The sequence below is a fragment of the Gekko japonicus genome, unplaced genomic scaffold (genome assembly GCF_001447785.1).
Source record: "Gekko japonicus isolate JY-2015 unplaced genomic scaffold, Gekko_japonicus_V1.1 scaffold456, whole genome shotgun sequence".
NCBI classification, from domain to species: Eukaryota; Metazoa; Chordata; class Lepidosauria; order Squamata; family Gekkonidae; genus Gekko; species Gekko japonicus.
Window position 1 is genome coordinate 1062535 of NW_015170902.1, and position 17006 is coordinate 1079540.

At 47.4% G+C, this 17006-nt stretch overlaps 1 protein-coding gene across 2 annotated transcripts in view; it reads right to left on the reverse strand.

The window, feature by feature from the left end:
• SYTL1 (synaptotagmin like 1) overlaps positions 1 to 17006 on the reverse strand; it is a 51282-nt gene that overhangs the window by 7400 nt on the left and 26876 nt on the right. For both annotated transcript variants that reach the window (XM_015418609.1, XM_015418610.1), the window contains exons 3-11: positions 15659 to 15801; positions 14993 to 15107; positions 13508 to 13556; positions 12520 to 12562; positions 11436 to 11533; positions 9844 to 9978; positions 9183 to 9349; positions 7993 to 8095; positions 2803 to 2964 (exon numbers count right to left, since the gene is read on the reverse strand). In XM_015418609.1, the coding sequence (XP_015274095.1) occupies positions 2803 to 2964; positions 7993 to 8095; positions 9183 to 9349; positions 9844 to 9978; positions 11436 to 11533; positions 12520 to 12562; positions 13508 to 13556; positions 14993 to 15107; positions 15659 to 15801 (1015 nt within the window). The remainder of the gene's footprint in view (positions 1 to 2802; positions 2965 to 7992; positions 8096 to 9182; positions 9350 to 9843; positions 9979 to 11435; positions 11534 to 12519; positions 12563 to 13507; positions 13557 to 14992; positions 15108 to 15658; positions 15802 to 17006) is intronic.

Here is a 17006-nt window from a genome sequence, read left to right on the forward strand (position 1 = left end):
GAGCATTGGCAAGGAATATGCACTTTGCACATGCTCATGCTCTTCATTTTGCTGTTACTTAAAATGGTGTGGCACAGTTCCAAAGGGGCAGCCAACTGGGATGTACTAAAAAGAATGACAGGATTGCCCATTGGAAACAATGGGAGAGGCTTGAAGGCCCATTGGAGATAATGGGCACCAGGTATGCAAATTGATTTGCATGGGCTCCACTGAAATACATTACAGCACACAAAAAAGTTGCAAAGAAAATGCAGAATGGTTTTCCATTAAAGTCTTTGGGCCCAGGTAGGCTACTCTGGAATGACAGCCCCCAGAGTGGAATGATGATCCCTAGCAATAAAACCTGTGATCTGGGACTGAAATGTCAGGTCACAGAGTGGAATGACAGCCCCTGGGAATAGGCTCAGTGCTCTGGGACTGGAATGACAGACCCCAGAGGGGAATGACAGCTCTTGGGAGTAGCAGAGGTGTTCTGGGACTGGAATGACAACCCTCAGAGTGGAATGATAGTCCCAGAATACTACTGCAACTCCCAGGGGCTGTCATTCCCGTCCCAGAAAATTTATGCTAATCCCAGGGACTGTCATTCCACTCTGGGGGTTGTCATTCCAGTCCTGGAACACTTCTGCTACTCCCAGAGGCTTTTATGCCACTCTGCGACCTGTCATTCCAGTCCAAGAGTACTGATTCTCTTCCTAGGGACCATCATTCCACTCTGGGGGCTGTCATTCTAGTCCCAAAGCACTGAGCCTATTCCCAGGGACTGTCATTCCACTCTGCAAATTTAGAAGCTGCAGGGATTACATGATTAACGTGGCTACCCCTCTTATTTTTTATATGTAATCTCTCCTCCTTCAGAATCCTGATATTTTTCTTTGAATTATTTTCAGTCCACCATTCCATTCAATTTGTCATGGATAGATTTGTAATTAGAAAGAGGAAAGTCCCTTCTGGTGCAGTTAAAGTTGTACTTCAGCAGTCTGAAGATCATTTGTTGAAGCCAAATGTGTTTTGCAAGTTGAACCTGAAGAGCAGAAATTAACCATGCACAGGAATGCAGTCATTTCCCATTAACTTAATTATGTCATTTGTCATTAATAATTTGTTCTGAATGTCAGTGTTTTTAAGGTGGAGTTTCTAAGAAATGTGCTGAGAAGGCAAGGTATATAAAATCCTAGGTGGCATAACTGAGTTCTCTTTGAGGTCATGGCTATGGGCACTGTTCTGAATTACCTCAAAATGTACTTGTACTCACTTGTAGGATATGAGTTTGAAGTGAGAAGAAGATTGCTGCTGGTATGAACTCTGTACATTGCTCAGAAATTGAGTGCACAGCAGTTATTTGGTATTCTGCCCTGGCTCAGAGACTTCAACCATGTATTTACCAAACAAAGGCATCTGTGATGCCACAATTTAGTAAATTTCAGTACAAAGTCACCTTTATGAATAAGGCAGAACAAGACTCCTGTAAATGAACGTCCAGGAAAACTTTTAAAATGTTCCCCTATAGGCTTTTCTGTATTGCTTTCCTTACTGTCAGATTTGTGACCATTTGTTTGTCCTATGCACATGGCATGTAAATTTGCAGGTATTAAAGTGAGTCTTCTAAAAGTGAATTTTAGAAAAGGACACAGCAGGAGATACCACTATAACCACTGGCCAACTCCCACCTTTTCCTGGGTTTAGCCCAGCCCAGGGGCATTGCTAGGGGGGTTCCCAGGGTTCCTAAATTTTGGGGGAGCCCCTTCCTAAATCCCACATGGCTCCGCCTCCATTGACAGTGACGATGGCCTGTGGTGTCACTGGCTCCTCCCTATGATGTCACTGGGCCCTGGTTCTTTTAAGGAACTAGGATAGCAATGCCTCTGGCCCAGGCCCAGCCCCCCCCCCCCCCCAAATTGAAAAGTCTACGCCCCTGAGTCAGAGGGGGGAAATGCTCTTTGGGTACAATTCACAACACAGCAATCTTTACGGGACAGAGGAAGAGCAAAGTTCCTCTTTGCTTGTTTCACCTCCTCTCAGAAGCAGCTCTGAGAAAGAGAGAACTGAAAAGGGGGATGGATTAGAGCATGGCATCAGCTGAATAGCCCAAAAATAAAAATTCAGGAGCCAAAATGTAAAATAAACCCCTATTGTTTCAATCCAGACTACGTTTTCCACTAGCAGAAGGCATGTCCGTCAATGGAACAGACAGGGGTCGTTTTGTAGAAAAAGAGCTAGGGGAACTCATTAGCATATGCCACACCCCCTGACATCACCGGAAGTGTGTCATAAGGCCACACACCTCGCCCCCAACGGTCCCGGCCGCCGCCGCCGGCTTTGCAGCTCCACTGCCGAGCCCCATGAGGGGCCCGGCGGTGGACCTGCAAGGCCGGCGGGAGTGCAAGGAAGCCCCACAAAGGCCCTCCCTCGCCCCAGGCAGGCAGGGGTGGGGAGAGGCAGGGAGGAAGCAACTTACCCTCCCTCTTCTCCTGCCTCCTCCTGGGTGAATGAGGGCCGGAAGCGGGGTGGCCGGAAGCAGGGGGCGGGGCTTCATCATGTGCCCCGCCCCCATACCTCACCCGGGGGAACTGCGATCCCCCGTGATCCCCTTCGAAATGACCTCTGGGAACAGAACTTTCCTGCCGCCCACTAATCTTCTCCAAATGCTGCCCCAGGGGACGGGGCCATTCAGGGTGTCATGAGGGGGAAATCAGGGGTCCACAACCAGAAGGGGCAGCTGGCAGAAATTATACTTCCCCTTCAATTAGTAGAAAATTTAGTCTGGACCCAGCCCACTGGTTTTAAGCCAGAGAGATTTACCCTGGGCTGTAGGTTGAACCACTGGGGCCCTGTGTTGCTCCACTCCCAGGCCTTCAGCTCTATCTCCACTTCTCCCATGAAGAGGTTTCGGTTTAAGGAGTCGTGATGCCAGACGGACAGGTTCAGGACGCGGCCCTGGAGCTCAGCCTTGTCAATCTTGTACTGCAGCCCGGGAGAGGGAGTGGAAGGAGGATAGGGAGGGCAGAGAGGAGAGGAAAAGGAACGGTGGAAGAAACAAACATGGTTACAGCCCAAGCCTACAGCCAGATGGATCCAAAGGACCAGTGATCCCACTGCAGTACCTCATTTGTACCACATTTTGTCCCCCTCCCTTCCACCCCACCCAACATGCAATTTTCCAAATCCCAGTATCAGTCAATGCTCAAAAACCTGCCTCTTGTCGCCTTCATGAAGCACAAATTTCAGGTTCTGTGCAGGGGAGGGAGAAGGGAGTTAATCCTTCAACCTTTTAACCTCCACAAGGGTTCGCTATTTGAGACAGGGCCCCCTGCACCATTTTCCAGAGCACTGAGAAAAGCCAGTTTCTGCCACACAGCTCAGTTGTTCCACCTAAATTGTTTTGAGCACATGCAGGGCTTTTTTTGTAGAAAAAGCCCAGCATGAACTCATTAGCATAATAGGCCACACCCAACAGCAGAAACTCATTAGAATATTAGGACACACCCTGACAGCACATCTTATTAGCATATTAGGCCGCACCCCCATGTTACCAGAAGTGTGGTCATCCAGCCACACCCACCTTTTGCTTCTTATTCGGTTTACCTTGTTTGTTGTCAAAACCCAGGGCTTTTTAGGTAGCAGGAACTCCTTTGCATGTTAGGCCACACACCCCTAATGTAGCCAATTCTAACGAGTTTCTGCTGTTGGGTGTGGTCTATTATGCTAATGAGTTCCTGCTGGGCGTGGCCACCTCGGGAGCCAGCCGGAACTCTGTTCCTGTGCGCTCCTGCCCAAAAATAGCCCTGAGCACATGTGAATAAATCCATTCTGTGGATGTAAGTATGTACATCACAGCTTGCTCTCTAGACTCAAGGCAGCGTCCAGCAAAATACAACAGATATAAAACATGACATGTGGGGGAGTTTTTGGTATTTTTATTTTGTAGAATGTATTGCAGCTTTTCTAGTCCCATGGAAAGCCAAGGAATTATGCTGGGTTTCAAACTCTCGCCTAGCCTATTTTATTTCATCTCCATTCTGACTTCTGACATTTCAGCAGATGTTGCCCACATGCTTTCAAGCATATGCTTTGCAATCATATGGACTAGGACCTTGCTTTAAATAAACCCCCCTGAGAATCTCAGGAAAACAGACTCAAAGCCCCAAAGCCACATTTCATACTTTTCTTGCATTCCAGCTGAATTGCAACATACCTCCCAGCCCTGACTATTTCAACTATGCAATTGCACAATAAGGACATGATCAGCAAAACCCACAATTTGTGGGGTGCCCATTGACACATTTTAATTGTGGAGTATGACATGAGATGCAAGGGGAAAATTTATCTTCTCTGGAAAAACTGCAGATGATAGCATTGTGTACCTCCCCCAGTTCCCTGCTCAAAAGCATGCCCTCCTTTGCAGATGGTGTCAATCGTATAAGCCAGGCCACATGGGGCTCCTTCACCAATTTGCATGGATATGTTCACTAGGGATGGGCATGAACTAGCTCACAAACTAAAGTTTGTGATGAATTTTGGATGGTTCATGGTTTGCAAGGTGAAGTTTGTGGCAGATCAAACAGCACAAACTATCCACAAACTTTCAAGCTGTTTGTGGAGGTTCCTTGCAGTTGCTGAAGGGGATACATTTCCAGATAGACTGTCTCCCCTTATTCTAAATGTTTACCAAACTTCAAAGCAACAGGGGTTCAGTTTCGGACTAGTCTTGTCAGTTTCAGGATTCTTTGTGTTCCGTCCCCATTTTCTTGCACAAGCCTTGCAAAATCCCCTACCCCTTGCTTGGATTTCTTGTGACTGTGCTTTGAGATCAATCCTTTTAAGATTGCAGTGCAACAGTAGCACTGGGTTCTGCTGGGCATTCTGTGCACTGAACTGGTTGTGCTGGGCTTGCAAAAGAATCCTTGCTTGGATCGTGATTCTGTACTTCATTGCAGAGACTCTCTGCCTTGACCTGGTTCCGCTGGCTTTGCAGCAGAATGCCCCCCACTCTCAGTTTCTACTGCAGAGATTCTCTGGAACTTTGATTATGTTCTTTTTGTTGTTCAGTCGCACAGTCTAGTCCGACTCCTCGCGACCCCATGGACCATCTCCCGCCAGGCCCTCCTGTCTTCTGCAGTCCTCCGAAGTTGGCTCAATTTCATGTTCGTTGCATCGATGACACTGTCTAACCATCTCATCCTTTGCCGTCCCCGTCTTCTTTGACCTTCAATCTTTCCCAGCATCAGGGTTTTCTCCAGTGAGTGCTCCCTTCTCATTTGGTGGCCAAAGTATTTGATTATGTTCTACTGGGCTTCTATTGTCCTTGCTTTTTTTGCTTTTTGCATGGGGCACCTTCTTTGGGGAGCCATAACTCTGTCCTTGTAAATCCAATCCTCACCTAACATGGAGGGCAGGTAGAGGAGAGTCGGTTGGAGATCCCCTGTGAGTTTGGTGTCTATAGCTTGCACAGGATCTGTTCTATACACTCATGGACCTCCTGAACCTGCACCTGCAATTTCCCCAGAAAGAACTTTCCTGGAGGCACCTTCTTTGGGGGGCTGTAACTCAGACTCTGTAAATCCAATCCTCACTAAAGGTAGAGGAGAGTCAGGCAGAGATCTCCTGTGACTTTGGTGTCTTTATCATGCCAGGGGGCATTAGCCCCTAAAAGGTCTTGATGGTTCATGGTTCATGAACCGAGCACACCACAAACCACAAACTGAACTGCATTTTCCTGGTTCGTGCCCATCTCTAATGTTCACAGAGTGAGAGACCAGGCTTCACTGGGGCATTAAGCATATGACCTGGAAGAAACATTCTCTGTGGTGCAGAGAATCCACAAATCATGCACAACTTTGTGCACATTGAAGGAGAATGCAAATCAATATGAATGGTTCAGAAATTAACGTTGCTTCCATATGGTCATGATTCTCTGTGGAGCTGGCATTTGCATTTGCAGCAGGTATGCAGCATCCATAGCTGGTTTTCCCTCCCCTTTCGTTGCTTCCCCCCCCCCAATGCCAACAGAGGGCTTTGAAAAAGAAATCAGAAATGGACATATCAGTTCAGGATAGGTTCAAGGCTTTTGAGTAGGAGCCGCTGCCACCACCACCGAGTAACTGCAGAGCAGGACCGCCGGGTTGGGCCGACTGGCCACTTGGAACATCTTGGCCCATGGCATCCCCCCTCTTTGATCCCACCGCGATATACAATAGGGAGTGATATTTTAGTTCCGCATGTATCCTGCAAGATGCGAGTTTTTGTTTCAATTGTTTTAACTTGTCCTATTTTTATTGCTCTTGGTGCCTTAACTGTTCTAATCTTGTTGTATTTTATTGCACAGTTGTGCCTATGTAAGCCGCCCTGAGCCTGCTTGCGGGGAGGGCGTGGTATAAGTGAAATTAAATAAATAAATAAATAAATAAATCCAAGAGAGGGGCTGTGGCTCAGTGGAAGAGCACCTGCTTTGCATGCAAAAAGTACCAGGTACAATCTGGGCATCTCCATTCAAAGGCTCTCAGGTAGCAGCTGGTAGGGAAAACTCAAAGAGCTACTGCCAGTTCAAACAGACAAGACTGAGCTGAATAGATCAGTGGCTTGATTCTGTATAAGCCAGCTATTAGACATCTACAAGCAGGAGACTGGCGAGGACTTGAGAGGGGCATCACATTTTACCCTCCCTCCACTATTTCTTCTTTCCCTTCCTTGGAAGCCTCCCTAGTTTCTCCACTTTTTTTGCTTCCTTCTTTCCTTCCCACCCACCAGACAACCTACCTTTATCCGTCCCCCTGTCTTCAGTTTTTCCACCTTCCCTCCTGCCGACAGCTTCTATCAAGGAAAACTCTGGACAAATTGTGCGGTGCTGGCTGAACTGTGCAGTGCCAGCCACCAGGACCAGACACAGCTGCATGGTGGGGAAACTGCAAGAATGTGTAAGGGGCACTTCACTGTTCCCTACATCCCCTCCCTACACAATTTGCCTTTTTTCTCCTCCTGGTAGCCCGCATATCGTCCTACCTTTCCCTGCCACCTTCTCTCCTTCCCACCCACCAACTTACCTTTATCTGCAGCCCCATCTTTAGCTATATCTATTATTTGTTCCATTCATTTATACCCTGCCTTTCTCCACAATGGAAACCCAAAGCAGGTGGCATCAGTCTTCTCTCTTCCTTTTTATCCTCAAAACAGCCCTCTGAGGTAAGTTAGGCTGAGTATGTGTGACTGGCCTAAGGTTACCTAGTGAGCTTCCATGGTAAACCGGGCATTTGAACCCAAGTATCCCAGAAAGTAGTCTGAAACTTTTAACCACAATATGACACTTGCTTTTATGAGGCGGCTGTTGTTGAACAGTGGCAAGCACCTAGGCCTGGATGAATCATGCAAGTCAGGTGGAAGATAGATTCCCAGTGGTCGCTGCTGGGCCTGGTGCCAATGAGTCCTAGAAAGGCCCCTGCCTAACAGAAACAAAGACTTGAAAGCTGGCAATACTGTTGCGGTTGCCTAGCAACCCCCACAATGGAACCAGAGAGGGCATTCACTTCTTAAAGCTACCGGCACTGCTTCTGCTTAGGGAGTTAATTCCTCAAATGTTTTTTTAATGCTTTCAGGTTTTTCTGCAAATCTGCACCTTTTCCAGGTTTGTTGAAAGATCTGTCTTGTCTGTTCATTGTTCCAGACTCTGGATTTAAGTAACTACAGATCTGGCCACAGTGACAATTAGATATATTGATGAAAAGACTGGCTACTTTCCCCCTTCTCAGATATTTCCTCTGCTTATATTCTCTCTCCTTTGAAACGGAAAACCGTCTCTTTAGAAAGGACAAGCAGGGAAAACCCACTGCAGAAGGAAAAGGTTTAGCAGAGGCTCAGAAAGGCAGCCAGTGTGTTTGCCTGAGATCCCCTCCAGCTTCCTCTGCCTATCTCTGGGGGAGCCCCGGAAGTCACAGAAGCCAGGTAACAAGCAGAACACACAGACCAGCTCTTAGAAGGGCTGCTAATGCTGTTTCTCACCTTCAGCGTCTCATTGAAGATGGGGTCTATGCTCCTCTTCCTGATGGCTGTTTTCCTCTTGCCTTGGTTGGATTTGTCAGGAAGAAGGTAGGCTTTGACATACCTGGGAATGAGAGGGATGTGAAAGCTGGAAACATGGGCTCCATCCTGAGGGACACTTCCAGGGTTGACTGGCATTGCTGGCAAGCTCTGACCCACAATTTTGAAGTGAACCACCCCAGAAATACCACAACCATCGACTGGTGGGCAAAGGAGAAAGACTGAGGAGGACTGAAACAAGGAGAGAGAAAAAAAACAATAACAGAGAGGAGCAAGGGAAGGATAGATTGGGTGGGACTGTGGCTCAGTGGCAGAGCACCTGTTCTGCAGGCAGAGGTCCCAGGTTCAACCAACAGCGGCTCCAGTTAAAAGGATCAGGCAGGAGCTCATATGAAAAACCAGAGTAGATCTTGATATGCTAATGTTGGATATTTAGCAGGGCTAATATGCACAACGGAATAAAGCAACACAGCACACCTGCGTATTTAGTTTTAAGAAAGGGTTACATGAGATAAAATAACAGCACCCTAACTAGTTCTAAACTCCAGCTTGGGTTTCTCTTCTTCTCCGGTCTGAGAGTAGAACAAAGGAAAAGGGAAGTCCCTCCAAAGGTCCCGTGTCCCCCCCCCCCCAAATGTACATGCCAAACAGCATGTAGTATCTTCCAAAATCTTGATCACCCAATGGCTGGTCTTAAGGTCACCTCATTCCTCATTAAGAATAGTACAACCCTCTCTCTGGCGGGGAAAATGTGCCTAACACCAAATTGGTCCTAAACTAACTAAGTAACATTGGCATACATATACAGTTTAACTCCTTCATGACAGAAGGGTTGACACTTGTATATTCCAACAACTAAGCATAAGGCAGCTTCACATGTTATGTGGCAGTTAAGACCCAAAGAAATCATACAGAAGTTCAATATTAGAAGTGTTGCAAGCAGGTATGGAAAGACTGGGGAAGGCATTGTTGCATTTTACATACATCTGCACACATAGATCTGCACAAAATAGAGGTATTTGTGGTTGGCAGGAGTCCTTGGCAGAACACCTGTTCCCTCCTTTAAAAATAGCCTCCCCATGACACTTGGCTTGATCACAACAACAGGACAAAAAGTGAAAATGACAAGCAGTCCCCAATCCCAAACTCACGGGTCTGTCCGCTGTTTCCTGGCTTCCGCAAGGTCTCGGCACTGGATGATTTGAACTTGCAATTCCTTCTTTTTGGCATCGTACTGCAAGGAGAACTGGATGCAGCCGCGGACATCCACACTCCCAACTTCACTATCGCTGAAAATGCTCATGAGGCTGCCGCTCATCTGCAACCAAACAAGAGCGAGTGTCAGAATCAGTGGCCTTTTTTATCCCACCCTTCCTCCGTGGAGTTCAGGGTGGCATCGTTAGTTTTCTGCTCAAAGCAACCCTGTGAAGCTGGTCAGGCTGAAAGAGTGTGACTAGATCCAAATGACTGAGTAGGGATTGAACTCTCATTTCCCAGACTACTTTGCACTGGTAGGGACAGGATCCAGATGCAACCAAGCGGGGGGGGGGGAAGTGCAGGATCCTAAGCAGAAGCACCCCGAGGTTCAAAAACTCTCTCCAAGATTCTTCCCCCATTTTATCTATCTCCAAACAAGCACTTGTGCTGGAACAGTTCTCCTTCTAGCTATGGGGTTTAGTAGATGGCACCTGGGCTCTTTTGCACACAGCCTTCATCTCTGGTGGTCTGCGTCTCCTTCGGGAGAGGAAGGAAAGCTAAGAGGGTTTTAGCACACTAGCAGCTACCCCAAGCACAGCCCCCTAGTGCACATACCGTGGATGAACTGAGACTGGAGATCGAGGAACTGGTGCTCAGCACTTTATTCTGGAGACCCGTCATGTTGGTCCTTGGAGGGGATGAACCCGAAGCGCCTTCCCTGCCATTTTCCTGGCTTCCATTACTCTGGGGCTGCAGGAGGAGGGGAAAAGCAGGGGAAGTCATGCTGCACGCATGGAAATCTCTTCGATTCACAGAAATCACTGGTAGATCCAAAAACCACCCACCAAATCAGCCTGATCCGCCACATCAGTCATTTTATAAAAAGTTATTTTGTAAAAAGCAGGGGTCATTTCGGGGGGGAACGCGGGGGATCACAGTTCCCCTGGGTGAGGGGCGGGGCACACGACGAAGCCCCGCCCCCTGCTTCCGGTCGGGGTAAAATGGCGATTTGACGCACCCTGTAAGTGCTCAGGGTGGACGGGTGTTCCTTACAGCAGTTTGGACTGTATTTTGGTCCGACGTGGCTTTCCCCAGACAGGGGGAATGACTGGCAGGCATCAAGACCCAGGAGAGGGTTGAGATTGGTGTGATCAAGTCTTGGAGGAGGCTTGTATTACACTTTGATCCCCTCTCCCGAAGCGGGCGAGCGCATTCAGGGGGTGGGGCCTCATGACATACTTCCGGTCATGTCAGGGGGTGTGGCACATGCTAATGAGTTATGCTAATGAGTTCCCCTAGCTCTTTTTCTACGAAACGACCCCTGGTAAAAAGCCATGCAGTTTCACAGGCCGCTCTGTGTTTTGGCAGGCACAAAATAAGGGGTGATCAGTGTGTTACATATACAGAGATACCTGTCTATAAAACATCAGCGTTTGCTGTTGTCAACAACGTTTCGTATCCTCTCTCCTCCCAAGCCACCCTATTAGAGGGGCCACTCTTGGTCTCATTTTTCAGATTGGAAAACGGGTGTGAAGTAGCCATTCAGTCTGTTACCTTGGCTTGCAGTTATCCCACCTATCACATTTTTTATCCCTCCGAGGAGCTTGGGGTGGCTTACATTGTTCTCCCCTCCCCCATATTATCCACACAACAATCCTGTGAGGTAGGTTAAGTGGAGATTACGTGACTGGCCAAAGGTCTCCCTCTAAGGGCTTCACGGTTGAGCAGGGATTCAAACCCAGGTCTTCCCAGTTCTAGTCTAACAGTCTAACCACTATACCATACTAGATTTCTCGTTTTTGACAGAAGGTAAGCCTGTATTGAGGAGCTGCGGTGGCTCGAGTGGTTAAGACGCTGAACTGCAGGCTGTGGAAGGTCGGTAGTTCAGCAGTTCAAGACCCGAGTGTGCCGCATGACGGAGTGAGCTCCCGTCTCTAGTTCCAGCTCCTGCCAACCTAGCAGTTCGAAAGCAAGAAATTGCAAGTAGATAAATAGGTACCACTTCGGTGGGAAGGGAACAGCATTCCGTGCGCCTTGGTGTTTAGTCATGCCGGCCACATGACCATGGAAACGTCTTCGGACAGCACTGGCTCTTCGGCATTGAAATGGAGATGAGCACCGCAACCCTAGAGTCGGATTCGACTGGCTTTCGAGCAAGGGAACCTTTACCTTTAAGCCTGTATTGGACTGCCTAGCAATATTCCTACCTGCACTGAAACCAAGATGGCTGGCTGCGGGTGGGTCTGCTGTCTCTCGTCTTCCTCAGTCTCTGAACTCAGGCTACTGAAGGAGTCACTTCTCGTGGCTGCAAAGATGGAGGGGGGGGGAAGCAGCTGAGTAACAGACGGTAGAAAACCTGCCAAAGTATGCACCATTGTACTGCAATTTTTGACTCATCCACAGTTTACGAGCAGGGTTGTATGTATGATGCACCTACATGACTATCTTTTATACACCAATGGAAAGGTTTTTAAAAATTAAATCATGGAAGTCTTTGAGGATATTTTATTTGCGGGGTTGCATTTTACTGCTGTTCTACTGTCGGCTGCTTCTATCATATGTGTTATTTTATTCCAGTGAATTCTACCTTTTTCTCTCTCTTGGTTGTTAGCTGTCTTGGAAGCCAATTTTGATGGAATGGACTACACACACACACAAAAAAAAACCACACAGCAATTCCACATAAGCTTGAAATCCAGTATCCTGTACAGAATTCAGGCTCTTGAGAATATCTGGTTTCACCAAGGTTTGAAAATATTTGAAAAATACCTGGTAAAAAACCTGGGGGGGGGGGGGAACAGGATTTCCAATGGGAGAGCCTCTGACACCTTCCATAGTGCCTTTGTCCCATCCCAGAACCAGGAGAAGCAGAACCACTTAGTAGAATGTTCAAGAAGGGGAAATCTGCACCATTAATTCGTCAAAACATTGAGGGGTTTTTTCCCATTGCATACAGTTTATGAGCTCTCCAATTAAATGCCCATGGCAGCTGGACAACAGGGATCACCTTGCTCCCAGGCACAATGGGTCCCATAAAAGATAGCATCACCCCAGAGCAAACACCATGGGCGAGCCCAATGCAGTCTCAGCAGAATAGCCAGTTTAGCCTTTTGGCCTCCGGGAGCAAAAAGGCTTTGGTTAACCATCGTGGGGGAAGATTTAAAGCCAAAAGAGAGACCAGGCTGAGATCCTGGCCTTTTGCCAGGAAAACAGACTGCACACCACCATTCCCTTAAATGCTGATGCACAAAATAAGACAAACACTAGAATCTTCTGTATATTTGTGTTTACCTGGCTTGGTCTCAGCCACCTGTTCGAGGGACTGGGTTTCATCCTGCAGAGACAAAACAGCCATCTAGAGAGGCCTGCGTTTCAGCTCCTCACACAACTGTATTCCAATTTATATTTGTATATGCAAATCATACATATTACCACTCCCCCCCCAAAAAAATCCCTTCAGAACAAAGAGCAGTGCAACCAAAGCAGTGTGTCAAGGTCACATGGATTCAGTAGCAAAGAAAGAATGGGGGCTCTGAGCCTCCCAGAACATTTGCATCTTGAAAGCTTCCACTCTGAACACGGCAATCATCCTCCCTCCCCCTCCGATAGAGTTAGTGTAATGTATTCATCTCCAACTGCGTGCGAAGCTAGCTCGCCACGCGGTCATGCGAAGCCTCTGAGCTTTGCTCCGAGAGACAATGGGCCAAGCGGATCCTAGCTAGCACCAATCGGAGGTCTAGGGTCCTAGCCAGGACCTATGGAACTCTCGGCCACTGTAAATACCCTATCACGGTTGTGGGGGTGTGTGTCATGGCTGTGGGTGTAATGCACATAAAAGCCGGCCTGCGAGCCGGGGTCTCTTGTCTTGTTCCGTATCTTTAATAAATGTATGAGCTGAATTCACTGCCTCTCGCTCAGTACATTTTAGTTAGGAAGCTGTGCTCTCAAGAGGAGAAGTTGGGAAGAATATTAAAGGATGTGCACCCCAAGTTTTCAGCATATAGGGGAGCCACCTTCAGGAGTAAGGCCGGCAACGTTGTGCTCACTGTTGCCCATGCCATGTTTGATTTAACACCATGTTTGATTTAACACCACCCCACATACTTGCCAGCAATGAGCAGGTGGGCTGGCACAGCAGGAAAATCCAAGCCAGTGTGTGAATAGCCTTCACACATTTGGGGTCCAAGGCTATTGAGACCCAAAGAAAGCTGCTCGAGGCCAATTCAGGCCCTGCTCAAAACCATACATGCTGCCGCTTGTGGCTGCCAAGCAAACTTACCTGCGGATCTTTGGACCAAGTCAGTGAAGGAACTCCTTCGCTGGGAAGCCTACAAGGCAACAGAAACATGGTTACTCTTTCAGGACAAGGCATTGAATAAATGAGGGGGGAGCATGCTCTGTGTTTTTCCTCCCAGGAACAATTTCACAACAGATATTAAAAGCAGAACAGAGAAAGCCCAGCAAGAAGCAAAAATCATATGAAATCCTATAGAACGACCTTCTCTCCGTACCTAAATGGCAGAGATACTGGCAATTCCTAGAGAGGTATGAAGTCACTTCCAGGGTTTCCCTGGGAGTACTGACATGTCACAGACCCCATGGCTATTTTTTAATGTTATTTTGCTCCCGCCACCACTCAGGTAAAGGTAAAGGTAAAGGTTCCCTTGCTCGAAAGCCAGTCGAATCCGACTCTAGGGTTGCGGTGCTCATCTCCGTTACAAAGCCGAAGAGCCAGCGCTGTCCGAAGACATTTCCGTGGTCATGTGGCCGGCATGACTAAACACCAAGGCGCAAGGAACGCTGTTACCTTCCCACCAAAGTGGTCCCTATTTATCTACTTGCAATTTCTTGCTTTCGAACTGTGACAGATAAAAATGGGGCCGAGGGATCTCACACCTCTAGCGAGGGACTGGCAATCCGACACAGAGTCCACCCTCTAAGGCTGCCATTTTCTCCCAAGGAGCTGATCTCCGCAGTCTGAGGATCAGTTGTCATTCCGGGCAAAGTCCAGACCCCATCTGGAAATGGGCAACCCTGGTCCCAAAGAGAGAGTGCCATCACCAAAAAGACCTTGCCAGAAACCTCAGGTTAGGGGCACCCAGAGCAGGATCTCTGACAACAAGGAAAGCAAACAGGCAGATCTGTACAAGAGAAGACCACCCCTCTGCTGAGGTTGTGATCTGTCTGCAACAGAGTAAGAACCCAGTTAGGTGGTCAACGGTTAGGTTTTCAAAAACAAAACCCAATCTGTCTAGTAGTTTTAATTTAACAGGGCTGAACGGCCTCCCTTATAGGGATTTTGTAAGTATTTCTAAGACGAAAGGGGGTTCAAAGTACTTCAGTGATTATTCCCTAGAAGCCCTCACTGACAATTTCTCCAGCATCCACTGCAGGCTTGCTGAGGCTAATCTGTTTCCATACAAAGACAATTCTCTATGTGGCTCTCATTGCAGGGGCATTTGCAGTGTCAGTAGAGTGTCCACACACTGGTTTTCCCTGCACTTTCCTTGCCGTAGCTCCCTGAAGCCAGAGGCCTTATTTAAAAGGGGCGGGGTGCGTGTGTCTGGACTATTATCATATTACAACTTTATAGCAGTCTGTTGATATAATCTAGTCGTTTCCCAACATTATTTTTTTAAAGTAAGTCTCTAGTGCTTTTCTTTGTGGAATTATAAAAGGAAATGTGCAGCCTGTTTCAGTTATTGACCTTCCCAACCAAAAAACACCAACCTCCCTTCCCCACCCAAACATCAAAGTGTCTCACCCGTCCACAGCATCCTGCACGTCAAAGATGTGCTCCTTCTCCTCCTCTGCAGAAGGCTCCCTGATTGGCTCCAGGTCTCCCAGGCTTCCCCGTTGCTTTGGCCCCCATTCAAATGCTTTGGTACAGAGGAAACCCCTTTCAGACCATTATCATCTCATGATATTTTTTAAAAAAATCCACAGCATCACAAAAGTCACCATTAGCCATCACTGCTACATAAAACCTTGATGTACAGAGACTATACCCTTGAATACCGCACACTGGGCATAAACAAAAAGAAAAAAGCCTTCACTTTCCTCACACCGAGATTTATATAATTATTTCAGTGCTCAAAGAGCTTCACACATATTATAGTGTTATAATTTTTACAACAATCCTGTAAAGCAGGCTAGTATTATTAGCTCCATTTTGCAGAAGGGGGGGGGGGAATGGCTGGCCTAAAGTCCCTTAGTAAATTGTGGCATAGCCTTTGAAGTTATGAGTTTCCTTAGGCACCTACTGTTGGAAACAGAACACAAGTCATAGGCCTTTCGGTCGAATCCAGCAAAGCTATGTTTATTGTCTTTAAAATGTGTCCCTTTTCTGTGGAGAGAAACTGGGCCCTAAGGCCTGGGAGGGATTTTGCTGCTGGGGTAGTAGAGTATTGTGGCACAGTGGTCTCTTTACCTTTGGGCTTCTTCTTTCTGCGGATAGAAGCCCGGACAAGGTCCGAGCCAAAGTGATTGTGCCGCTTGGACTGGAGGTCACAGAACCATTCCCCGGAGAGGATTTTCAGCCAGCTGGGATCAGAGACAGACTCCCGCAGTTTGCTTGAGGGAAGGAAAACAAACAGAAAGAGACAATTTGGGATGCTTCCAGAGGATCAGACTCTCACTGTTATGTTGCATAATAGAAATGTTTCAGAGACTGCTGGGCACTTTGGGGTCCTTCTTTCTTTAGCACAAGGAAGTAGGAAATATTTCCAGAGTCAGGTTTTTAATTCAGCAGCAATGCCCACAAAAAAGTATCCATTCAGTCATTTGAATGTTGCCAAATAATAACTGTTCATTTATTTACATTTATTTCAAAATATTTATATCCTGCTTTTTTCCTGACCAACAGGACTCAAAGTGGCTTACATCCACTAAAAAAACCCTAATCTCTCTCTCTCTTTCTCTCACTCACACACACACACAAACAAATACTAATACTCAGGGCTTTTTTTGTAGAAAAAGCCCAGCAGGAACTCATTAGCATAATAGGCCACACCCCTGACAGTGCAGCTCATTAGCATATTAGGCCACACCCCATGCATTCCCTTGGCTTCCCTTGGCGAGCTGGCCCTTGAAGGGAAGGGAAGGCAGGCCAGGGAAGGCAAAGGGAGGCATTTCAATGCCTCCCCGATCCTTCCAGGGGGGGCCCTGGCCTGCACACCTCGGAGTCGGCGGGGGGGCGGGGTGTCGCTCTTCAGGCCTTCCCTCTGTAGCCACGCATGCAGAGATTTTGGCTGTAGTGGGCATGGCCAACTCTGAAGCCAGCCGGAATTCCATTCCTGTGCGTTCCTGACCAAAAATAGCCCTACTAATACTAATAGCAAGAGAGCCATCATAATAATTGATCTCTTGCTCACAAGCCACAAAAATGGGTTGGAAAAGCTCTGCCTTGTAGAGCCTCCAAAATCTCTCCAAAGTTGGGAGGTTCCTCTCATACACAGAAACCCCCTTCCATAAAACAATTGCAGGCACTGCAAGCAGAAACAGAATCATATTTATGCAATTTAAACATGTTTGCCAAAGTCCACCCAAAGAAAGTACATTACTTTCTTAATGGATCCCAGAATAGGATTTCAGTCGCTAGTTTGATGGGGTGGAGAGGAGGAAACTGTCCTGGCTAGATTTTTGTGTGTTCATTCATTAGTTTTCTGGTCAGACAAGCAGAAGGCAAGGTCTGTTATTTTCCCAGCAACTGTTTACCTCAACTGCACACCAGGCTGCCAGCCTCCAGGTGGGTAAATAACAAAATACAACCGTGATAT